This window comes from Podarcis bocagei (genome assembly GCF_964188305.1).
Source record: "Podarcis bocagei genome assembly, chromosome: Z".
In the NCBI taxonomy this organism is placed as follows: domain Eukaryota; kingdom Metazoa; phylum Chordata; class Lepidosauria; order Squamata; family Lacertidae; genus Podarcis; species Podarcis bocagei.
Genome location: NC_138140.1, coordinates 1,508,223 through 1,533,636, shown reverse-complemented (window position 1 = coordinate 1,533,636; position 25,414 = coordinate 1,508,223). Strand labels below are relative to the sequence as shown.

General features: G+C 46.6%; 1 protein-coding gene across 6 annotated transcripts in view; it reads right to left on the bottom strand.

The window, feature by feature from the left end:
* Positions 1–3,057: 3,057 nt before the first annotated feature.
* The window catches only part of DENND1A (DENN domain containing 1A), a 281,962-nt gene continuing 259,605 nt past the window's right edge, over positions 3,058–25,414 (bottom strand). For 4 of the 6 annotated variants that reach the window (XM_081179677.1, XM_081179678.1, XM_081179681.1 and 1 more), the window contains 4 exons: positions 24,101–24,189; positions 9,813–9,941; positions 6,643–6,898; positions 3,058–6,265 (listed from right to left, as the gene is read on the bottom strand). In XM_081179677.1, the coding sequence (XP_081035803.1) occupies positions 4,976–6,265; positions 6,643–6,898; positions 9,813–9,941; positions 24,101–24,189 (1,764 nt within the window). In that variant the 3' untranslated portion in view covers positions 3,058–4,975. The remainder of the gene's footprint in view (positions 6,266–6,642; positions 6,899–9,812; positions 9,942–24,100; positions 24,190–25,414) is intronic. The other 2 variants (XM_081179679.1, XM_081179680.1) reach the window with 1 other exon arrangement.

The window sequence follows — 25,414 nt, the reverse complement described above, 5'->3', positions numbered from 1 at the left end:
GCACTTGGTACAACACATACCTGAAGTTTTCCAGGAGGTGGCAACAAGGAACCATCTTGTGTCAGACACATGTCCAAAATGAATCATGCAGAGGAACCCAGTTTCTCTTGTTATCACATCAAAACAGGTTTGTGAACCAGCCTTCAAAGAACAGCCCTCCACCATGAATGAGAAGTCATGACTCCATGTCTGCCCCTCTCCTATTTTTAGATTTGCACCTGAGCTCTGAGCATCACAGAGGCCCAACTTCCGCTACAGATATAAACCAGTGTTTTTAACCTCTCTGCTGTTTAATTTATGGATGTTTTTTTATTCTGTTTCCCCACTGTGAACTTAACATACTTTTGATATTTAATGTTGGATATATTTTTTCACAAAGCTGCTGTGCTACAGATTATGTACGTTCCCTTTTTTTTAAAAAAACCAGACTGGTGATTGTTGTAATTAAAATTTGCATCTATTTGTTCAGCTTTCACCATTCCACAAAGAAATGCATTTGCAATCAGAAAGTTGAGGGGAGTTTGATGGGGCTTTTGAAACTCCCCCAGGGCAAACAGCGGCTCCATAGCAACTCAAGCATGATGCACATTGAAGCATGATGCACATGCTTCAATAGAAAGAGGAGGGGTGAGAGAAAAGGCAACCAGTGCCTTTCACAGTTTAGCAGGCTGCACTGTATTCTAAGCTTATTATTACTAACAGTTTCACCTTCACCGGTTAAATGTTTATGAACAGCTCAGCCAATGGCTAGAGGCATCTGCATCCAGTTTCCATCCTATTTAAATATGCTCAGCAGACAAGATGCCAAGCAGTAAATTCAGCATTCTGATCTTGGCTAGGAGGAACAGGCGCAGCTGCCAGGTGTCTTTCCTGTGTATCTCCTGAGGTCCCATTGCATGTGATAATGCTTCACTTTACAGGCCAAAAATAAGGAATGATATTGCCAGGTCCACCAGGAGGCCGGCGATGACAGCACAGAGGAGGAAGTGAAGGATGTGTTTTCCTATTTCTAATGGGATTGTGGTGTTAATATTCCCATCTGAATGACCTTGGAAACATTTTTTTTGTACTCCTCTGTGGTCCTATTACAGGGGTGACGAACCTCGTTTCATCATGCCAGAAGTGGGTGCAGCAACAGTTGTGGCTCTTACCGTCATACAATGAAGTCATGCTAAAGCTAGCTTTCTTCTCCTGCATGCACACTGCACATGCACCCCTCTGCATTCTCCATCCAAGCAACCAAGAGCTATGGACACACTCTAGCCAGGTAGAAGCATTTGAGGAGGGTGGGGAGTATGGGCTGAGAAAAGTACGAAGGGCCAGTTAGAAGGTCAGGGAGGGGCCCAATCAGCACAAAGGCGGCCCTCGCTAAACTTTGCTCTTACTTCCCACTGGCAATAAGGCTTGGACATGCTTGCACATGTTCAGTTCAAATACTTCATTTAAGTAGCATTGCTGACCAATGATCTATTTGATGAAAACCCCATCCTGCTTTTTAAAAGGTCTGAGTTCAACACTTCATATAGACAGAAGGAGATGTCAGTTGCATCATGTCCAGGGGCTTCCCCTTGGCCATAAAACAGCCCCGTGACAAAGGGCATGTTCTGCTGCAAAGGCCAAACTGAGCCTTCAAAGCACCTTGCTCAGTTGTTTCACGTTATCAGCTGCTGTCCTTCCCAGAATGTGGTTAGGCAGTTTTTGCCACTCAAATCCCTTCCTTCCATCCCAACCAACACAATTTGCTTCTTTAAAACACTGAATTCATTGAGACACTCCCATCTTTCCCCCCTTGTTTCTGTCAGTGCCTCAAAACTGGTTTTTTCCCCACTACCCCAACCCCTAGAAGAAAACTAATGTAGGAGGTGCATAACTCTTAAGTTATATTTCAGAAAACGGGTAAAATATTACAGGTGGGGTGCACAATAGGTGGAGGAGCGCCTGCCACACCTATTTTGATAGGTGGTAAGCAGGAATGCAGGAACTGGTGTGTGTCGTAAGAGGGACTGAACTGTACATGCTTTGCTCAACTCCCTACAATGGAGCCAAATTTGGCAGTATGTGCCGCTTGGAACCCCAGGCTACCTAAGGGCCCAAGGTGGCAGAACTCTGTGACAGCCCACTCATAGAAAGGGGGCAAGTTTGGCCTCTGACCAGTGACTGCAGTTCATTCCTTAGGCAGAATGGTGAAGGGGTTAGTTTCTTTCACCTGCCATCCCAGTTTTCTGCCCACTCAAGCTGTCGCTCACTTTAAAAGTCGGATTTGAACTGCAGTAAAGGTAGAACCACAAATACTCATACAACTGAGATCACATCCAGGAGTGGGGAGCCCTTTTCAGCCCAAGGCCCACATTCTTTACTGGGCAACGTTCTGGGGGCCATATGTCTCTTTGCCAGAGGCAAAGATGGGTGGAGCAACTGACGTCCGCTTTTCCTTTGCAGAATAGGCAAGTTTCTGCACAAACCCACGTGACCCTCTCTTACCTTCCATCCAGGCAACCACGAGGCATGATCAGAGTTCAGGGACACATCCCTGGCAGGCAAAGACACTTGGAGATGGCATGAAGCAGGGGCGATAAGGGGCATGGCCTGGGGACAGTCCTGAGAGCTTGGAGCAGGCATAGGCAAACTCGGTCCTCCAGATGTTTTGGGACTACAACTGTGGTCAGGGATGATGGGAATTGGTCAGGGATGGTGGGAATTGTAGTCTCAAAACATCTGGAGGGCCGACTTTGCCTATGCCTGGCTTGGAGGCTAGGAAGGCCACCATATAGGGTTGAGAGGAGTCACATGTGGTGAGCAGCTGGCAGCCCTAATCCCTGCTAGCTACTGATACTCTTGGCTGATCAGGTCTTGCATGAAGCCATGACCCAGCTGCTGCCTTAAAAATACCACATGCTACTTTGTTGAGCCAGATCAAAAGGCCAGCATCCTAACAGTGGTCACTCAGCAATAGCTCCGGGCACCTGCAAGCTGGAACTGGAGGACAGCACTGCCCCCTGACTTCCCCCAGCACACACCCCAAGCCTGTATGAAGCAGACCAGCACTCTCCTGCTTAGTGCGCTTTAAATATTTTACTATTCAGAACTAGGCAATATCAAAACATCTTTCCCCACCCACCCACACCAGCAAAAAAGAAATAATACAAACCAGACAGAATGCCTAGTAAAAGCAACAGTACTTGACAGAAGTGTGATGACATGAACACAGTGCCAAGAGGTATCCCCTGACAGTCAGCATCTGAAGGAATCAAAATACGTTCTTGCACTGTACAGGCTCAAGCATGGAGAAAGAAACCTCAATAACACTTCAGCAGCAGGAAGGAAACTGCAAGGAGGTCACAGAAACAAAGGTGGTGACAGCAGCAGCAGCAGCAGCATACACTGGAGAGGAAAGAGGCAGAGACTGGCTCCCCCTGTGTGTGCAGGTGACTTCTGGAGTATACAGATTCGGTGGCAAATTAATCACGGTCCCAAAGGTGTATTTTTTTATGGGGTGGTGGTAAATCTAATTCAGCCAAGTTTTTTAAAACTCAGAAACTCAAGTGACCAAATGAACCAGGCTGCTCTATTAACTGCTGACATTTCCAGGGCTGCAAAAGGCCCAGGGCAAACACAGAAGTAGGCTTTGTAGTTGGTTTGCAGCGTTCTGGTGGTGATCAAACTGGCGTTGGCTGTGTGTTCTTTGCTCATAAAGGAAGCTGGACGCAGCAGCGTGGCTCCCTATCAAGGGATGGCAAGGGAGGAGGAATCAGGCTGGCTTCTTCATGCTCCTAAGCAGCCTTGCCCTTCCTGGCGCCCTCCAGGTGGCTTCTGGGCAGCATCACACAACTGTGCTGGTTTGGGGTTGAAACGATTTGCAGCCCAAAACACCTGGGAAGAACCAGGCTGGAAAACCCCGCTTTTAGTAAAGAGCAGTTTACACCCAGATTTAAAACGTGCTGTGAGAAGCCCACACTTGTCCCCCCGTGCTCTACAGTTTTGACTTTGGGGTGCTTTGCTGCTGCTCACCACAAACAAGAACTCTTTACACCTTGGTCGTCTCCCTTTTTGGTAATAAGATAAGGTACGATTACATCTACTCGAAGTACTGCCACCTAGTAACATATATATATCTATTTATCTATATAATATTATATAATATTATATAATATTCACACACAGTTATATAAGAGTTTGGGGAACCATGACAGGGGCATCGTGTGTCTTGCTCTGAAAAGGTCCACTGCTGGTGATTCCAATTCTCTGCTGAGCCTGAGAAGGTGCTCGCCCTCCTAGCAACCCAGCAGTGCGGTGCTCTCCAACTTCGACAGAGAAACTGGGAGGGGAGAAGGGACCCCTTTGCGAATGGGTCCCCCGCTGTGTGCAGAGGTTGTGGGGTGGGGGAACAGTGCAGGGAGTTCAAAGAGCCACATGTCCACTAAATCAAAAGTGCACTGGAATGAGGAAGAAGCTATTAACAAAGAGTCCCGGTTCAAAAGTCCAGTGGCAAATTCATCCCGTGTTTATACCTGCATTTACACCTGGAAGCAAAACATGATTCGCGGCCTGTGAAAACACAGGAAAGACTCCTAAATTCAATACTGATCACATTGGTGAGGAAGTGGACCCTAGTGGGTGCAGGAAGAGAGAGGGCTGTGGCTGCAAGACAATACCTCTTGACAACTGAACACTCTCCAGTTCAGTAGATACTTTGACGGAATTTGGAAGCTTGGGAATATGACTTATCTACCCCACCCCAGTGTTTTCTTCAGCTACTCTGAAGGCTTAAAGGATGACGGTGATCCATGGGAAGGGAGCCAGTGAAGGTTTCAGGGGGATCCTAACAGTGTTTAGCTAGGACATCCTACCAACAGGAGTTGGAGCGCAGGTAGTATCTCCTGGCTGACTAACCCTTTTGCTCCAATGGAATTCGGTGCTTTTATACTGGCTCAACACACAACTTAACGGGAATGAAGCCCCCCTCCCACCGGAAGATTCACTCAAATGTTTCCCACTGCCTTCTCATCTGTTCCACTTTACCTGGGGTGACAGAAACTTCTTGCTTTGTCTTATTTAGCAAGTCTTCAAAGGGGTCTTTAGTAGCCTGAGGTTTGCTAGGGAATAACACTGACTCTACAGCTTTGGCCTTGTGGGGAACGAGCGGGAGGTCAATGGGCCTTGCAGCCAGCCCCGTCTTGGTCTCTAGTTTCAAGGCAGAATGGGTCAGGGGCAATGTCCGAATTTCAGAAGAGCCACAAAGCTTTGCTGGCTGCAGGGTATTGCTTTGGGAAGGGAGCTGGCTTTGCACTGGGGCTGCTGGAGACTGGGCAAAAAGGTTAGGCATGGACAGCGTCAGAGGGTTTGGAGGAGGCCTCTGGGGCTGATAGAAGGTGGAGTGTGATGTGATAATGCTGGAGCTGTAGGCATGGCCTAGGGAAGGAGCAAAAGGGCTGCCAGGGGGCCTGACCAGGGACAACGGCACAGGTGCTGGCGTGGCCTGCACAAATGGGTTGAGAGATGCCTGCCCAAATGGGGCTGCAGAGGGAGGGTATCCCAGGGGCTGACCAAGTGTTGCTGGCACGGGTGGCATGAGGTCACCTGCTGTTGTAGGGAAACCAGTTGTGAGATTGGGAGATGATGACCCCAGCAGGCTTCTGGCGCTGGGCTGGAAGCTTATCTCTTGACAACTCCCTGCTTTCAATGGATCTAGGAAGGCAAGGAGAGAGTCGTTGTTGCTGCTCGTGTCCTCCACACAGACCTTGACCGGCTGAAGCATCTGTGTTCCATGGCCACTGCTGGGCAAGAGCTGGTGCTGGTGAGTGGCAAAACCAGCAGGCTGCCTGAATTCAGGGTCCAGGGAGATGTTTCTGGGTGCAAAAGTGTCCAGCATGAGCTCTGAAGCCAGGTCACTGGGTCCTGCAAGGCAGGTTGCGGTTTCAAGCAGTGCCTGTTGCTTGGCAAGTCTGGGTGCAGGTGGCAGCGGAACGATGCCCAGCTCTGGTGTCTTCCTGCCCTGCGGCCGTGGGATTGTGATGTTGCCTTGAGTGCCAGCCGAGGTCCCAACGTCCTTCTCAGGGAGATCCAGGATGGAGTCTCTGCTCCGCGGCCTCCATGGGGCGGAAGACATGTTCTCAAGAGGAGCCAAGGGCCTCTCCGGGGAGCTTTGGGAATACTTTGTGGGAATGGCCATGTCATCCTGGCCCAGGCCCCACAGCTGCTTGTAGGGGTGAGAAAACTTCATCCCTGGAGAAATCCAGCTCTTTTCGGAGAAGCCAGGATCCATCCGCTGCCAGGAAGCACACAGCAGGTCACAGAATCATAGAATCGGAAGAGCTCTCCACCACTTCCCTCCTTTCCCACAGAACCTCCTGCTGCGATGCTCCCTGTACCTGGATCTCTCTCATCCTCCCCCTCCTCCAATCCACTGAGGCAAAGCCTTTCTGGAAGCATCACTTTCTCCTCCCATGTGAGCCACCCAACCTTTCCTCTCTGGTTTGTCACCTCCCCTGCTCCTCTTCCTCCAGGCCACCTGACTTATGTGGCAAGGCCCCCTTCCCCAGGCCTCAGGGCCTGATCCAATCTCTGTGTCCATGCCCCTTCCCCCCCTTTCTCCACAGCCCCACACATTGTGCTTTTCTATTCCCCCAGAAGCAAGCAACATACCTGGTAGTCAAAGGTCCCCTGCTGGTCCCCTTCATCCTTGGGAATCCTCAAGTCTTCTAAGCTCTTGGCTTGGCTGAGCAGCTGGGATGGAGGCTCTATCTCCAGCCCCGAGAATATGCCTCCCAGAAGGCTGATTTCCACAGGGCTGTCTGGTGTGGGTGGGGCTGCACTTCCACCATCCTGAGGCCCCTCAGGGTTGACACTCTCTTCGCTCTCTGCGCTCTTGGACTCCTTCAGGGCACGGTAAGGCTTAGGCCTGGAGGGCAGGAAAATTTCATCAGCTTAATGTACTACGGCTAAAGAATTCACCAACCCACTTCATAGTAAGAAAAAGCCAGCAGGAATTCAAATCACTTTGGTAGGTCCACATGTCTAAAACATCTCCCGGGTCGGAGATGAGGCTCTTGCTTTCAAATACAAGGAGACCTGAAAACAAGGCTAGCCTGGACTCTCTCACAAGTTCCAAAACTGTGTTTGGGAAAAAAGAGAGAGAGCAAAGATTAAGATTTATGCCAGTCAGCAACGGTTGAACGCTGATGCCACATTAACTTCAGTGTAACACATCCAGGCTTTTAAAATGGGAGCAGATTTTGATGTTTTACGTGCCTCGTAAGAGCAATAAGGTAGTAGCTGACAAACTCCTTTACAGACTAAGACATGCACTTATCACCATCAAACCAGTGGAGACTGGAAAAGGTCAAGGAGCCAGGGCAGTTTGGTGGGGGGAGGGCAGGGCTGGCATCCATGTGGATGGCACTTTGAATGCATTGAGGAAGTGAATCTGTACTGGCCGCCGATGGGGGAAACTCAGGGAACACCAGACCCCATTATCCTGAGGGGGCCTTTGGAACCAGATACAAAGCCCGTGTGATAGGGAACGCAGTCCCAGCACACTTGCACATGAAACTGACTGCACGCCACACATCCCTCCCAGGCGGGGTCCCTGCTCTGCTCTTGCAGAGACACAGCTCCCTCCGCTCTGGCTGACTCAGTGCAAGGTGTTCCTGGTGCCTTTGCTGAGGTAAGCATCAATGATTAAACCAGTGTCACCTTATCAAGAGATACCATGGTCCATTATGGGCGAGAGAGAATCTATTGTGGGCTCATTGAGCACCAACCAGCATTGGTCCCGTGTACCTTGGCAAATGGGCCTTGAACACCCTGCGATTTGCATGTCGGCTCCGCATGCGAGGGAGAGGCAGCGCAATGCGCATCCAATTAACACCATAAACTGACATGCATTTTTATGGTGATTGGCATTTGACTGGCAGCCAGTCTCACCGTGCCCTTTAAACAAGGCTTCAGATTGAGGAAAACATTGGAGAGGCACCAGGAAACAGCAGCAAAGCAAGGGAGCCCTCGTCTCTCTCTGGCGCCTTGATAAACTGCACCCTGCAAACTCATTAGCAAAGGGTGGCTCGTTCCATCCCCCATTAGAGAAGGAAACGCAGTTTGCTCAGATACGGTGGATGCCTCATTACTGCCAGGCGCAACACAGAGTTGCCTGTGGGGGGACCGGAAGCTTTGGCCAGCAGAATTTTCTGCAACAGGCATTCTCTCTCTCTCTCTCTCTCTCTCTCTCTCTCTCTCTCTCTCTCTCTCACACACACACACACACACACTTGTATGGAGATGAAAAGTGTCACCTACAAGGTACCCAAGTGCAGAACGTCAACCTATGTTGGGAGAAGATGGAGTGTGTCCTTGCTGATTCTCCTTGACCTCTTGGCTGCTTTCTGTACCACTGACCATGGTATTGTTCTGGGGAGACTCCCAGAGTTGGCAGCAGGGGGCTTTGCTTTGCACTGGTTCCATTTTGACGTGGATGCTCAACTCCAGAAGGTGGAGCTTTGGGGAAGCTGCTTGACCCCAAGGAGCTTCAATCTGGGATACCAGAGAGTTTGATCTCATCCCTCTAGCTGAGTGGGGTCATTTTTGGAGAGTGCTGTCATCAGTGTGCTGATGACACACAACTCTGTTTCTTTACAGCTCAAGCACATGTGTCAGTGGATGTGCTGAACTGGTGCCTGGACTCGGTAAGGGACTGGATGAAGCACAATCCAGGTAAGACTGCAGAATTGCTGGCCAATGCAATGCATCCTGTTCTGGAGGGGGCGGCACTCCCATTGAAGGAGCAGGTGTGCAGCTTTGGCAGGGATGGGGGGCAGGGTGGGGGCGGGTGTTACTCTTGGATCCAACCTTATCATTATAGGTACAAATCATGGCCCTGAGTACCTTCTGCCAGCTCAGGTTGGCATACCAGCTACAACCCTCTCTGGACATGGAAAGCCTGGCTTTAGTTGCCTGTGCTCTGGTCATATCTAGACTATACCACTGCCATGTGTTACACATGGAGGCGCCTCTGAAGATGGTTTGGAAATGACAGTGAGTACAGAAGGAAGACGCCAGATGGTTCTGCAGAACAAGAAGGAAGGTGTGAAAATATAGCACCAGTACTGGCTAGACTGCACTAGCTGCCCATTATTTTTTGAGTCCAAATCAAGGGGCTGGTTTTTATCCTGAAAGCCTTATGCAGCCGGGGGTTAATATAGCTAAAGGACCACTGTTCCCCTTATGAACTTGCCTGGACCACCTAAAGCCCTTCCCTGCATGCTACTCCTAAGGGAGGTCCACAGGGTGGCAATGTGAGAACAGACCTTCTCTGTAGCCACTCCCCGTTCGTGGAAAGCTTCCCTTGACAGTGTTTTGGTGCCAAGCAAAAATGCTTTCATTTTCCTAACTGTTTTGGGCAGCACCAATATAGTATATTGTTAAAGTTGGTTTTTTTGTAATTTCGCTATTTGATGTTTTCTTCCTTGCAAATTGCTTTGAGACTCTTTAGTTGGGAAGTGATATACACATTTAATAACCCTAAACCAAGAAAACATGGTGATGAGGGGGCAATGGCTACCTGGAAGCCTGCAAGGTGCATTAAGAAGCACGACTCAGCACAGAGACATGCAGAAACATTCGGTGCTGGGAGAAGAGCAAAGCCTGGAAGTCCATGACAAGAGCTGTGCAGGAGACATGCTCATATGCACACACACACACATGCATGACACGTGCCACAGAAACACCCAAGCAAGGGAAAGACTAATACATCAGTGGGGTGCCCCAAGCATGGAAGGGGAGCAGCTCTGGCTAGTGCAGCAAAGAGTCAAGGTATAGACCATTCAAAGGGAGCAGAGAAGAGGAAGCTGTCAGAGAAGGCAGAGCTGGGGTCATCTTCCTGCGGAAACTCATCACCGGAAGAGTCCTCTGAGAGAAAGACCGTATAGTGGCGTGTAGGCTTTACCAGGCTGAAGGAAACGAGGGAGAACGAGAGAAAGAGAGAAAAGGAAGGAAGGAAGGAAGGAAGGAAGGAAGGAAGGAAGGAAGGAAAGAAAGAAAGAAAGAAAGAAAGAAAGAAAGAAAGAAAGAAAGAAAGAAAGAAAGAAAGAAAGAAAGAAAGAAAGAAGGTTACTGAATTGAACCTGCAGAAGGAAAGAAAAACTTAACACACACAAAAATGTCAAAAGTTTCTACGTTTCTGAACTGGGTAGCTGCATTGAGGAAGGACATAGCTTATAGGGAGGAAAGTTTAAGTAAAGATTGTCTTTTTATAACCTCCTGGGGAGCTGACTTCAGGTAAGAGGTGGAGGGCAAGGAAACTCAAGGAGCCCTGCTATATTCTGGCTATTATCCCATACTCCACCTCAGCCCCCACCATAGAATGCTGTACCCCAGGTCAAAATCAACCTTACAAAAGCACAAAGACAGGCTTCCAGCAGCATGAATGGAAAGACTTTGTCTGACAAGATCACAGCAGGAAAAGTTCCCCGATGGCAAAATGGAAAAATACTGGAGCTCGTGATAATCTCCGGCATGCAGGTCCTGTCAGAAACTTAAGTCATCTCAGCCACATTCCCCTGGGAGGAACTCAGTCAGGTGACCACCTCTCCTTCAGGCAATGCCATCCAGAACAGGTGCCCTGCTTGAGAGGATGGGGTGAGCCAAAGAGGGCTGAGAAAAGCATGCGCGTGTCCCAGTTCAAAAAATAAGCTGGTATTCTCAAGTAATCTCTATACAGAAAGCTGAATGTGGAGAAAGGCAGAACCTGTTTCCACCACTGTGGTGGCACCATTTACACCTACTGCAACAATGGAAGTGGCTGCAGGTTTGTGTACAACCTGGCTCAGAGTGGCGTTTCTCTACACCAGGCCAGTCCTACTTCAAGGGGGCTGAGATCTCCCACCCAGTATCAAAAACTGGCAGTGATCTACCACACTCTGCCACTGTCATTCTGAGCTTATGATAAAAATAATAACTAATGATAGTCCATAAAGCCTGAAAAGTTCATCATAAGTCAATATATTTTAAAAAACACATGCTTTGTATACTTGTAATAACATAATAAAATAGTTTGAGGACAGGGTCCTACATAATCAGAACATGATGCGCGGACTGTTGTTCACAAAAGCTCATGCCATAATAAATGTGTTAAGTCTTTAATGTACCCCAGGACTCCTGCTGTTTTTCAAATGAGTCAGGGGTACATGTCAACCACAGCGGTTTCCCCCATAGTTTGAAACAGAAATTGGGTAAATTCAACTGCCGAGTTGACAGCCTTCAAGCACCTCCTTAAGAACAGGATGAAACCTGTACAAGCCCTTTCTCCTGGATCCACCCTTCCTTTTGAGTAAACCTAAACAAGCCCTTTCTCTCTCTGAGGAGCCAGCACACAGGGCTGCACCCACCCACCCTCCCTGCTCTTTCGTCTTTCATCTTCTGAGTTAGCTGTCCAGGCAGGCAGGGCGCCAGGGCTGCAGCTAGAGAGCCTCGCACCTCCCAAAGGTCTCCTCTGCTGCTGCAAATGACTAGCATGGAAGGGGGGTGTAGATAAAGGGTGGGCTATTTTAGAGGGGGGAGGAGGGGGACACGCTGCACACTCTGTAGGATTTTTGTTTTGTTTTGTTTTCCCATTAATGCATTCGGCCCAATTCTTTTGTACGTCTTCTCGGAACAACCGTATTTTTCGCTCTATAAGATGCACCTTTTCCCTCCTAAAAAGCAAGGGGAAATGTGTGTGCGTCTTATGGAGCGAATGCAGGCTCCATGGCTTCAGGGATAGCAGCCTGAAGCCTCCGGAGCGCAGCGGGAGCTCCCGCTGTGCTCCGAAGGCTTCGCGTTGCTTTCGTGGAAGCCAGGAGAGCAAGAGGGATCGGTGTGCACCAATCCCTCTTGCTCTCCAGGCTTCGCTTCGCTGGAGAGGCGCTGCACAGCTTTCTCTCTCTGCGCAGCGCCCCTTCAGGGAAGCGGGAGGAGAAATGGAAGGGGCTCCATTTCTCCTCCCGCTTTGCTGGAGAGGCGCTGTGCAGAGAGAGAGAGAGAGAGAGAACATTTTTTTTCTTGTTCTCCTCCTCTAAAACTAGGTGCATCTTATGGTCAAGGTGCATCTTATAGAGAGAAAAATACGGTAAATCCCTCCGAGCGGAGCAGAGTGGGTGGGATGGCAGCAGCCACGTAGGGTCCCCCCCTTGTTGGTTTACAATTGGAGGGGGGGGGTAAGGCAGTCCTCTCCTCAAGGGCTGGATCCTGGAATGTCCAGCACCATCTCTCTCTCTGGACCCAAACCAGCCCTTTCTCTCGAGGAGCCAGCGCACAGGGCTTCTCTCTCTCTTTCCCGGGCTCTCCGTCTGCATATGCCTTCTCCTGCCTCGTGCCCACTTTCTTCTCCTTCTCCTTCAGAGAGACAGAGAGAGAGATCGACGAGAACCAATCCCACGCTCTACCAGTCGATTGCGATTGATGTGCTGGACAGTGCTGCTCTACATGATCCCGAGAGGAAAAACAGAAAAGAAGCAGGTGGTTTTACAGGTGCGAACTGGTCCCACAAATAGCGTCCATGTCAGTCTCCTGGAGATGGTAGCTCAAAGTTTTCTCCTCAAAAACAAGTTGAGTTGTCTTTTCAGCAGTGACGCATCACTAAAATATTTATTATTATAAAAAATACATCTGCCTTGTCAGTGGATGCTCTGTGCTCTGCCTACACACAGACAAGTTTTACAACCCACATGTCTGGATGTTTCCAGAGAAAACATAATGGTTGGGGTGTTCTCATACACAAGGATTTGTAAAGCATATGCTATTTCTGAGGTCCAGGGCTGGATTCTGCAGTCACAGAAAACAATCTCACTTCAGTGGATCTCAACAGGGCAGGCAGCAGCTCAAAATATGCTCCACTGATATGAATGTAAGGCATGGAAAGATTGACTCTTTTTTTTCTTTTCCTTTGTAAGTGTTTTTACTTTTTTATTTTGTATTTTGTATTTTATATTTTCTTTGTATTTTTAGTTTTGTTTGTTATTTTTGTACTTCTTGTTTCTATGTAATTCTTTTTTCTGAAATTTTAATAAATATCATTTAAAAAACAACATCAGAATATGCCCCACAAGGTGTTTTATTTGAAAGGGGGCTGGATGTGCCAAGCATGCACTGCTGCTCATGTCAAAGGAGCCTGTGCAGGAGAAGTTCCCAAGGAAATGGAATCTGTTAAGCATGAAGGTTTTTGCGGCAATTCCTAAATCAGCCAATGAAACTTTTTGCACTAAAAGGCCATGAACAACCAACATTTTTTAATTCCGTTTTTTATTAATCCACTTACAGTGGTACCTCGGTTTAAGAACAGTCCAATTTAAGAATGATTCGGTTTATGAACTCCGCAAAACCGGTAGTAGTGTCCCAGTTTGTGAACTTTACCTCGGTCTAAGAATGGAAGCCGAACAGTGGAAGGGCACCGGCAGCGGGAGGCCTCATTAGGGAAAGCGTGCCTCAGTTTAAGAACGGTTTCGGTTTAAGAACAGACTTCCAGAACGGATTAAGTTCATAAACTGAGATACCACTGTACTTTAGATTCATATGCATTGCAGTTGTACATGCCACACCCTGCAGTGGAAAATTTAGGGAAAATGTGTTGAAAAACAGTATTGTGAAATTTGCAGCCCAGGGACTGGGGACAGCCAATATTTGCCTTGCAAAGATTATGCATTTTGCAATCCCTCCCAAGTGAACTGCACAAGGCCTGTAAGGCGTTGTCTCTTGGCTTATTCATGCGATGGAACACTGAAAGTGAGGCCATGTAGCTCAGTTCTGCCCACACTGACTGGAAATGGCTCTCTGGCATTTCAGAAAGGAGTCTATCCCAGCCAGGCCTGGAGATTGACCCTGAGACCTTCTGCATGCAAAGCAGATGCTCTGCCTGTGAATCACTACTTGGGTGCCGCTTTTGCAGAGTACAAGACTAAGGCAAGACCACAACACATTGAGGTCTAACACAACAACACCAGAAAGGTCCACTGATGAGCGAACTTCTTTTTCTGACTGTAAGCTGACATAAGAGCCCTGAGGCTGGATCAGGCCAAGGGCCCGCCTGGTTCAGTATCCTGTTCTCAAAGTAGCCAAGACACCTTAGTGGGAAACCAGCAAGCAGGATTGGGGTGCAAGAGCAATCCTCTCCCCTCCCGTGGTTTTCAGCTGCTGGCATTCAGAAGCATCGCTGCCTCTGTCCACGGAGCAGCCATTGGTAGCCTTCTCCATAAAATCTGTCTAATCTTTAAAAGTCATCCAAATTGGGGGCTGTCACTGCCTCCTGCAGTTTTGACTATGCGCCGCACAAAGAAATACTTTTTTCTCTGCCCTGAATCTTCCAACATTCAGCTTCATCAGAAGTCCCTGAGTTCTAGCGTTAGTTGTTTTAAATTATTTATGAATGTTGTTTTTAGCTCTTGGGTGAATTCTCCCTTAGGACTGGACTAGAACATCATTCAAGAAGGATATCTTCTTTCTAGTCATCAGGTAACCAGGGGCTGAAGCTGCAAGACCTGGAGAAGCACTGAATTTCTGAATGGAGAAGTGCTGGACCACACTCACCACCCTGGAAAACCTCCCCGCCCTTTCCTTTCTCTTAATTCAGCACGTATAGCTAAGCATGCCTGGACTTAATTCCTCCCTCTACTAGTCCTGAAGGCAGTAGGAAGAAACAGCGAAATCAAAAGGTTCTGCTTTTCAGGCTATATTTTGGCTCAGCCATACCCAAAGAACCATGGAGGGACAAAATATATACCCCCCTTCCTGGTGAAAGAGCACCCACTCATGATGAGGCTTACATGATGCTTGAAGGCTGGGGAGGAGTCAGATGGAGGGCCAATATATTTTGCATGACCCAAAAAATTATCAAAGACATGAACAGAGCACCAGAAAGCCATCCCACCAAAATAGTTTGACTACCCAAGAAACAGCCACCGCTGCTGAAAGGCTGCCTCTTATGACAAAGTGGATGCCATCAGCAACCTGCTTTAAATTTCAGCACCAGGGTGGGATTTTGGTTGAAGAGGGGAAGGGACGAGTGCTTGAAAATGTCCAAGTGTAAATTTTTCATTAGCTTGTGGCAGCTGAATCCGGCGTGAGCCTCTTCCCTCATTAACCCAATTCGGCTTCTCTCTCCTGCCGACTGCCACCTACCACTCGCTCGCATTTCACACACAAAGAGCTGTCTCTGGAAAGGCGGTCGCAGCAAGCCTCTGAGGCGAGCGAGCGGCAGTGGGAACTTTGCAGGGGTGGGGGGAGGTAAGGGACCTGTCCGTCACAGCACCAGCCCTCAGCTCTCTACACGACTGCTGGGGCTCCTGCCTCCCTAATCTTTTCACCAAGTTCCCATGCAGATGGCTTGCTGATCTCCTTCTAATGTTTAGTTTAACATGTCTCCGGTTAGCGCCAGCATATGACAGTGCTGACAGCCGTGGCTGTTCCTTTTTAAATATCATGTCAGGATCACGGCGCAATAAAGCCGAAGACGCGCTCCACGGCGCTGCCTACCATTAGGAGAGTTGCTGCTTCGGTTTTAATGAGGACAATCTGCATTTCGGGGGCTTTCCCTCCCCCCCACCAATGTGTCAGGATGCCTGGACAAATCAGCAGCACATCACGTTGGCCAAAAACCAAGTGCTGACAAATGTAGATATTTCAAATTTAATTGACACCTAAACGTACTTAAGACAGATAAAGGAAAGGAAACAAAAGAGGGGTGGGGGAATTGAGGGGGGAAGTGGCTGAGCCATGGGGATGGGCATCACATGGCAGGAACCCTGTCGCCAGGTTGAGATGGGGAAGAAGACAGGCTTCATTCGGAGTCCGGAGCTTTTAGGCTTGGGACAAAAGGCAGGCTCTGGAAAGCCTTGGCCGGTTCTGTTTCAAAAGCCTCTTGTTTCAAAGAGCACTCTGGTCTGACACAAGCCAGGGCAAAGGTCTGTTCGGACACAGCAGTCTCTGATTCCTAAGGGCATGGGTGCTGGTGCAGGAGCACAGTGGGGTGGCATGTGTTGACAACACCCAGGGCCAGGCAAGGATTGTGCTCCCCAGCGTCACTGTAGGTGCTGCCCAGCAGGCAACAGCTGCACTTTGCTCACTGCCCCCCCCCCAGGATGGCTGCTCCTCTTGGAGTTCGCTTGCCAATCACCAAATAGGCACTCTTAGTTCAGCAAGCTACCGCTTGGGGTGGCTGGCACTCCTTGGTGGGCTTGGCAGTGTCCTAGCAGGGCGGGAGCCACAGCTGCACCAGCTCTTGGAGGAGGGCTGTTGGTTCTCTTCTCTGCACTCCCGATGCAGGACATGCTGGGAAGGAGACCCCAGGAAGGACCAGCGCAGGCTGGGAAAGTCCGGGCTACAGCCAGCAGGTGTTCTGCTCAGGGACAGGCGTCCCTTGGCTGGCCACCAGGAGAAGGAGGCACCGCTGGAGCCCAAGAGGCAAATAGTTCAGGCCAAAGTGAGAGAACAGGTGCAGAGGAGAAGAGGTGGCTCCTAAGCAGATGGCTCAAGCAAGTGAACAAAACCACATGCTAGGGGGGAAAGCACTCTGCCCTTCAGAAATCAGTAGCTGATCCCTCTGAGGGGTGGAGAACACTGATCCGCACATAGGCAAGGGGGAGGTTCAAGTCATGCAAAACTCATCCCGAGGAAACATGACAGAGAACCCTTTCCCCTTAAATAATCTTGTGCAAAAGAAGAGCTTATTGTGGCCACAGAATAACATTCTTTCCTATTCCCAACACGGCTAATTGTACTGAAAAGTCCTTTGGGACTGAGAAATATTATTAATTCAATTTATTATTTGCTTGCTATGCAAAAGAGTCTCTTACAAAATTGTAAGCACATAATGCATAACATAAAACTGGGAAGGGGGCAGAAACAAATGGGAGCAGCAGTTATGCTACTAATAACCTGTGGTGTGAGCACTGCTGAGCTCCTGCTGCTTTCTGGGTGGCTGGGCACCGCAGCCATTGCCCTCTGGCAAAAGCACACAACAGTCAAAGCACAGTTAAGCACCACAGTTTGGAGGAACCTTTTCTGCCACCTTCTGCCAGTGTCCACCAAAGAATCAGCAAGAAGAGGAAGGTCTTCCTGGGCACTGAAGACTCTTCCAGTGTTTAAAGGGAAGCTAAACTAGCTGGAGTGACCAGCAGCGCTGACCTGACCTCTGTGGTGCTTTGCCAGTTCTGAACCGTTGGGCTCAAGAGCTGCCTGGGGAGAAGGGCTGTGAAGGGACTTCAGGAGGCACAGTGAAGGAATCTGCCCTTTGTCATCAGGAGGAATGCAAGTGTATTCCCCATGACTCAGTAGAGGAGAATGGGGAAAACAGCTTCCATGAGACAATCTCGCGGAATACCTGACACGGGAGTTTGTGGGCTGTTGGGATTTGGAGGAAGACGAATTTAAAATCACAACAGCTTTTAGACTGGGCAAAAAACAGGACAGAAAGACCCCGAGAGACTGCTTGATCACACTCAGATCCAAGGAAGAAAGAGACAAAATCCTAGGATTACACTTTCAAAAGGCCCTTCAAATTGGTAACTCAACTGTACAGATCTTTAAAGACATCCCAAAATACATCCTGGACTTAAGAAACTTCTACAAGGATTTGGCCCTCTTGCTAAAGAAAAACAACATCCGTTTTAGGTGGGAATTCCCACAAGGACTGTCATTTGACTATAAATTAAAAAAGGTGAAAATAAAGACAATCCAAGATAAAGATAAATTTCTGGCAAGACACCAGGAGGACCTCCAGAAGGGGACTGTGGACGTACTGGCAGAACAGAGGAGAGCACTAGACATTCTCAACCTTTCGATTGGACAGAAACCATTACCATCAGAAGAAGAGCAACAACTTGGAGCTGTTGGAGGAGCTATAAGAAAACAATAAGATGGCTCTACAATTCCTTAGCTGGAATTGTAATGGACTGAATGGGCCTTTGAAGAGAAGACAAGTATTTCACATTTTGAACAGAGAACAATTGGATTTGATATGCCTACAAGAAACACACATAACCAGAGCCCATAGGAGACTACTTACAAACAAAAGGCTAGGACAAGAATTTGTTTCATCAGATAAAGTTAAGAAAAGAGGAGTTGTAATATATGTGAAAGAAAAATGGGCCCCAAAAATGATTTTTAAAGATGAACAAGGGAGATATTTGGCAGTGGAGATACAAGTACAAGGAGAAAAACTGTTAGTTGTTGGAATTTATGCACCAAACGAAGGCAAATCTGACTTCTTTAAGAGACTTCATGAAACCCTTACGGACTATCTGGATTATAATATGATAATGATGGGAGACATGAATGGCGTGGTCTCTACGAATATGGATAAGTCACAAAGACTAACAATCACTAAGGAAGGGAGACTGCCTAAGACTTTCTTTGAAATGACTGAAAACATGGACTTGATAGATATATGGAGAGTAAGGAACCCTCTGGAGAGAGAGGGAACCTTTTTCTCCCAAGCAATGCTGACCTGGACCAGAATCGATCAAATCTGGATTACTAGTGGTATGGCTCCAAAGATTAAGAAGGTAGAAATCTGCCCAAAAACTTGCTCCGACCATAACGCCGTGAAGATGGAAATGAAACTAACATCAACTGGTCAATTTAGATGGAGAATGAATGACACCCTCTTTCGAGACAAGGAAATTCTTACGAAGGCCCAAAAAACTTTAAAAGACTATTTTGAAATAAATTTGAGGGCTGACGTTGAGAAAAGAGTGATCTGGGACGCAAGTAAAGCCGTGATGCGAGGCTTCTTGATTCAACAAAACTCAATAAAGAAGAAAAAACAGAATGAGAAAAAAGAAAAGATTTTGGAAAAGATAAAGGAAGGAGAGAAAAAACTAAGAGCAAAGCCAAAGTCCCAGGAGATTTTAAGAGAGATTAAGCTATATCAGTCACAATATATGGAATTGATGAACCTAGAGATTGAATGGAAGATAAAACAGATGAAGCAAAAGACATTCGAATCGGCAAACAAATGTGGTAAACTTCTGGCATGGCAATTGAAGAAAAGGCAGAAATTAAATACAGTCACAAGTCTAGAAGTGGATGGAAAGAACATATCTAAACCTAATGAGATTAGAAACTGTTTCTTAGGCTATTTTAAAAAGCTTTATACCCAAGGCCCGCAAAATGAAGAAGATATAGACAAATTCCTTGGAAAATTTGGATTACAAAAAATCTCTCATCAAAACAAGATTGATTTGAACCAGAGAATATCAGAGCAAGAGATAGAGGCTGCCATTCAGAATATGCAACTAGGCAAATCTCCAGGACCAGATGGGCTGACTTCAAGATACTACAAATCACTGAAGGAATGGTTGATTCAACCACTGAAAGAAGTCTGTAATGAGATCCTTGAGGGAAAAAGGGCACCTGAATCGTGGAAAGAAGCATATATTTCACTCATACCAAAGACAGAGACTGAAAAGACTCAATTGAAGAACTACCGCCCAATATCTTTACTCAATGTGGATTACAAAATTTTTGCAGACATTTTGGCAAAAAGACTTAAAAGAGTGTTGATGGAGAAGATTCATAGGGACCAGGCAGGCTTTCTCCCTAAAAGACACCTGGCAGACAATGTTAGAAATGTGATAGACATTTTGGAAAAGCTAGAGGTGAATATAAACACCAAAGCAGTATTGATCTTTGTGGACGCGGAGAAAGCCTTTGATAATATTTCCTGGAGCTTTATGTTAAAGAATCTTCAGGGGATGGGGGTAGGTAAAGGTTTTGAGAATGGTATGGCTGCAATATATTCTGAACAAAAAGCTAAATTGATTGTAAATAATGTAGTGACGGAGGAACTTAAGATAGAGAAAGGAACACGACAAGGGTGTCCAATCTCCCCATTACTTTTTATTTCAGTCCTGGAGGTGTTGCTGAATATGATAAGGGAAGACCAGCAGGTCAAGGGTGTCCAGGTCGGAGCTAAACATTACAAGTTAAGAGCGTTTGCAGATGACCTAGTATTGACTTTGCAAGAGCCAAACGCTAGTACGAAAAAGGTGTTAGAAATAATACAACAGTTTGGCCAGGTAGCTGGATTCAAGCTGAATAAACAAAAAACCAAAGTCTTAGGCAAAAATCTAACAGATGCAGAAAAGGAGAAGTTCCAAGAGGAGACAGGGTTGACACTGGTCAAGAAGGTGAAATATCTAGGGGTCTATTTGACATCAAAAAATGTGAATTTGTATAAAGATAACTATGAAAAATGTTGGTCGGAAATTAAAAAAGACCTAGAAATTTGGTCAAATTTGAAACTGTCAATGCTAGGCCGAATCGCTGTGATTAAAATGAATGTATTGCCTAGAATGTTATTTTTGTTTCAGACCTTGCAGATCCTGGATAAGATGGAATGTTTTAAGAGGTGGCAGAAAGATATTTCAAAATTTGTCTGGCAGGGCAAAAAGCCCAGAATTAAATTTAAAATACTGACAGATGCGAAGGAAAGAGGGGGATTTGCCCTGCCGGACTTGAAATTGTACTATGAGGCAGCAGCATTTTGCTGGCTGAAAGAATGGATGCTCCTCGAAAATACAGACATCTTAGATCTGGAAGGTTTCAACAACTCTTTTGGTTGGCACGCATATTTATGGTATGATAAAGTTAACAGTATTTTCAAGAATCACATTGTTAGAAAAGCATTGTTTAATGTTTGGAGAAGATACAAAGACCTTTTGGAAAACAAAACCCCTAGATGGGTCTCACCAGTGGAGGCCAAAGCAGTGAAGAAACTCAATATGGAGGTCGGATGGCCGAAGTATTGGGAAATTTTGGAACAAGATGGAGATAAGTTGAGATTGCAAAGCTATGAGAAACTGAAGCATAAGGTACAAAATTGGTTTCAGTATCATCAAATAGTGGAATTTTTCAAACAGGACAGGAAAATTGGTTTCCAGATGGAAAAATCAAAATTAGAAACTGAACTGCTAGAACCTAATACTAAGAATTTATCCAGAATGTATAATTTGTTGCTGAAATGGAATACACAGGAGGAAACAGTCAAATCAGCCATGATTAAATGGGCACAGGATGTTGGTCATAACATTATGTCAGATGACTGGGAATGGTTATGGAACACCGGTATTAAATTTACGGCATGTAATGCCTTAAAGGAAAACATTATGAAAATGGTGTACAGGTGGTACATGACCCCAGTCAAGCTGGCAAAAATTTATCATTTGCCCGATAACAAATGTTGGAAATGTAAAGAGACTGAAGGTACCTTCTACCACCTTTGGTGGACATGCCCGAAGATTAAGGCTTTTTGGGAAAAGATCTATAATGAAATGAAAAAGGTACTTAAATGTACTTTTCCTAAAAAGCCAGAGGCCTTTCTCCTGGGCATTGTCGGCCAATTGGTGTCGAAGAAGGACCGAACTTTCTTTATGTATGCTACAACAGCAGCAAGAATCCTCATCGCAAAGTATTGGAAGACACAAGATTTACCCACTCTGGAAGAATGGCAGATGAAAGTGATGGACTATATGACATTGGCTGAGATGACAGGCAGAATCCGTGACCAACGAAAAGAGACGGTGGAAGAAGAATGGAGAAAATTTAAAAGTTACCTTAAGGACTACTATAAACTTAATGAATGTTAATGTGCTGTGGTTTTTAGAAACAAAGGGATACAGTGATATAAGATCAGAACATAGAGAGGACTAAGATGACAGAGGTTGAAAAGTAACAATTGGGAGTTGCTACAAAACTCTGGACATTGGGATGCAGAAAGGGGAGGTATGGGGAAGTCCCAGAAAAGAGGTTTATGAAAATATGTTATGAATTTATACATGTATGTTTGTTCTTTCTGTGTTTGTTTGTCTTTAAAAATTCTGAAAAACCAATAAAAATTTTATAAAAAAAAACAAAAAAAAAAAAACAGCTTCCATCAGGGCTAGTCCTTCCCACCTCCCCTTTGAAGAAAAAGTTGGGGAAAGAGTGGAGAAAGGGAGAGAAATAGGGATTCACGAGCTGCAACTCACAAACACATCTAAAACCTGGCCATGATCTGCCCCCAATTAGGGAATAGGCCTCTAATGTTGATGCTCCTGGGACTTGCAGCTTTTGAATGCTTTTAAGAATTACTTCATGTATGTACTAATTTTGTTGGGTGTGTGTTGTTTTTGCTTTAATGAACTGCCCTGAGTGGTTTTTAAGATGTAAGACTAGATATTACAAAAAATAATAATAAGGAAAATAGACCTTAAGGGAGATGATCCCACCCTAGTCCCCCCCGGGGGAGAGCAGCGTTTTCTCCTGATGGCTCCCCTGAGAAGGCCTCCGTCACCAGGAAGGGGGCCGTGGGGAGGGCACTTTGTTTGCCACACGACTCCCTCAGGGCTGCCTTGTTTGCTTTAACACCAAGTGGCTGGTGGCAGCCTTCTGCTTTCACAGGCGGAGGTGGTGGAGAAGCAGCAGCAGTGAGGAGAGCCCCCAGGAAGCCCGCATAGCACTTGAGGCAAGGAAATTGCAAGCACACTTACATGTCGCTTCCACTAGATTTACAAGCAGCAAAGGGGTAGACAGGCTGATTTACAACAGTGAGATTTTGGGAACTGCTTGGGCCTTGGTGCTGAAACATTTACACCTTCAGTGTGGGCACAGCCCATTAACATTGCCACAAACTCCCCGTGATAATTTATCCACCCATTTCTCAGGACTCTCTTGAGAATCAGACGCTAAATACATTTACAGGTGAAACTCGAAAAATTAGAATATTGTGGAAAAGTTCCTTTCTTTCACTAATTCAACTTCAAAGGTGAAACTAATATATGGAATAGACTCATGACATACAAAGCAAGATATGTCAAGCCTTGATTTGTTCTACAGGTGAAACTCGAAAAATTTGAATATCGTGGAAAAGTTCATTTATTTCCGTAATCCAACTTGAAAGGTGAAACTCATATATGAGATCGACTCGTGACATGCAAAGCGAGATATGTCAAGCCTTGATTTGTTATCATTGCGATTATCATGGCATACAGCTGATGAAAACCCCAAATTAACAATCTCAGAAAATGAGAATATTCAAGGAAATCAGCGAAACAAGGATTGCAAATGGAGCAAGATTGGACCTCTGAGAAGTGGAAGCAGATCTCGCTTTGCATGTCATGAGTTGATCTCATATATGAGTTTCACCTTTGAAGTTGAATTACTGAAATAGATGAACTTTTCCACGATATTCTAATTTTTCGAGTTTCACCTGTAATACAACAGGCAAACGGATGACATTAAATATCTGAGTGTCATAGGATTTACCCTCAGGATGTTCAATTGGAATAAACAGACTCTTCTCTGGAGCCCATTTTCTGACAAGTGATGGTGGAAGGGAAGGTGAAGCACGCCAGTCTTCCTTGTGCCTATATTTATCTAAAAGCCTTAATTCTCTCTGATGCTTTTGCATAACTCAAAAGGGAAAAATAAGTAATCAGATACAAAGAGCGCATAAGAAAAAGAATACAGCGCATTCAAATTTTGTTATATTTAAATGGTTCATCTCTAGGAAATTCTGCCTTTCCTTGGTGGAAAGCAATTTCCTTAACTGTTTCTAAAACACAATTAGCTCCTCCTTTGGCTTCTGATTGTGCAAGGTGATGGCAGCGAAGGGAAGCCACAGGGATCACTGGGTTTTGCTCCATGATTTGCAAAACACACTTTTAACAAAGATTCCCAAGCAAAGCTGCTTTGTGCAGCTGTTCACGTTTCATACCTTGAACAAATCCAGCCATCCTTAATGACTGTGGGTCCTTGGCCCTCTTCCACAAGAGGGCGATCACGTTCCACTGACGGGAGGCTCCTGCCCAGGTTCAAAGGCAGGTGACTGTTTTCCACTGAACAATCGAGAATACCTCCTCCTCCCACCCATCCTGGGCCCAAAGACCCTCAGCAAAGTTAAGCTGCTTGCCTCTTCGCAGAAATCAAGCCTATTTCTTAGAACTTCAGAGGCTTTAGCACTAGGCTGACGTTTGCAGAATGTTCTCAACTTTATTGCACTAGTGGCAGAAATGGAAGGATAGGAGGAATATATCCCCCCACGACAACCGCTCCCCCCCCCCACTTCAGACAAGAGGAATGCAAAGGCACAGCTACTCACTGGTCTGGGCTGGATATGGAAGTCCTCTGGCCATCAGTGGGAACATTGCTTTTGGGCCTTCTGGCCACCTGGGGTCTGGGGGGGCGAACCTATGTGACAGGAGAGTGGAGACATTTTCAGCAGTTCTAGCAAGCTACACAAATTCATACGGATCCTACAAAAATCAATACCTTCCTTTTCCACATGGATCCCATTTCAACATGCCTGTAAACGACAACGACACCCTTTGCTAAATGCCCTGCGTACAATTTCATCAGCAAGACGTCCAACCCTGGAAGATCAGAAGATGGTGGGTGGACACAATAACCAAACAAAGGAGGTTGTTGTTTTTTTGTTTTTTTGAGGGACACAAGTAGCCAGCACACCTGTGTCCTGGAGGAAGACACAGGTCAAGGAGGGAGCACTTGGTTTGCTGTGGGCATCAGAAGAAGAAGAAGAAGAGTTTGGATTTGATATCCCGCCTTTCACTCCCTTTCAGGAGTCTCAAAGCGGCTAACGTTCTCCTTTCCCTTCCTCCCCCACAACCAACACTCTGTGAGGTGAGTGGGGCTGAGAGACTTCAGAGAAGTGTGACTGGCCCAAGGTCACCCAGCAGCTGCATGTGGAGGAGCGGGGAAGCGAACCCAGTTCCCCAGATTACGAGACTACCGCTCTTAACCACTACACCACACTGGCTCTCAGGCAGGGAGAGAAAAAGCAGCAGGTGGCTTTGTGAAATTCGGGGCATGAACTCCCAAAGTGAAACTTCAGGACCCAGGTGGAAGTCAGATTTGGAAAGAAGCACTTCAAATTCCTAAATGCCAGAATCTATTTCTAGGAGCTCCCTTTGAAATGGGCTAGGTGCGAGGCCTGTGCAAGAAGGGGGGGGGAAGGGCAACACTCTTCACCATCCAGGGACTTATCCAGCCTGGTACACAGTAACGGAGAACTCCAGAGTCCGGCACCAAACTGTCTGCAATAAATCCACACCCCAATCCTAAGCCCTTTTATATGTTTACTAGTATTGTTTACTTACAATCATGCAAACCAGCTTAGAACCACAGCCTTAGTTTCACTATAAAACAAAATCCACACAATAATGGCTTCTGAGGGAAGTGCCTCACAGGTTGAAAAACTGCACTGAGTGGAGAGCTCAGACTGTCCTATTAATGGATGAGGTGCTTTGGGTGTCTTTCGCTGGTTTTAATGGAGTGTGTTGCCAGGAGCACAGATTCCATTCATCCCAGGAAAGCACCACACTCTCCTGTAGTTAAGCTAAGAGCGTAACAAGAAAGGGAGAACATAGGAAGAGCCTTCTGGATGAGGCCCATCTGG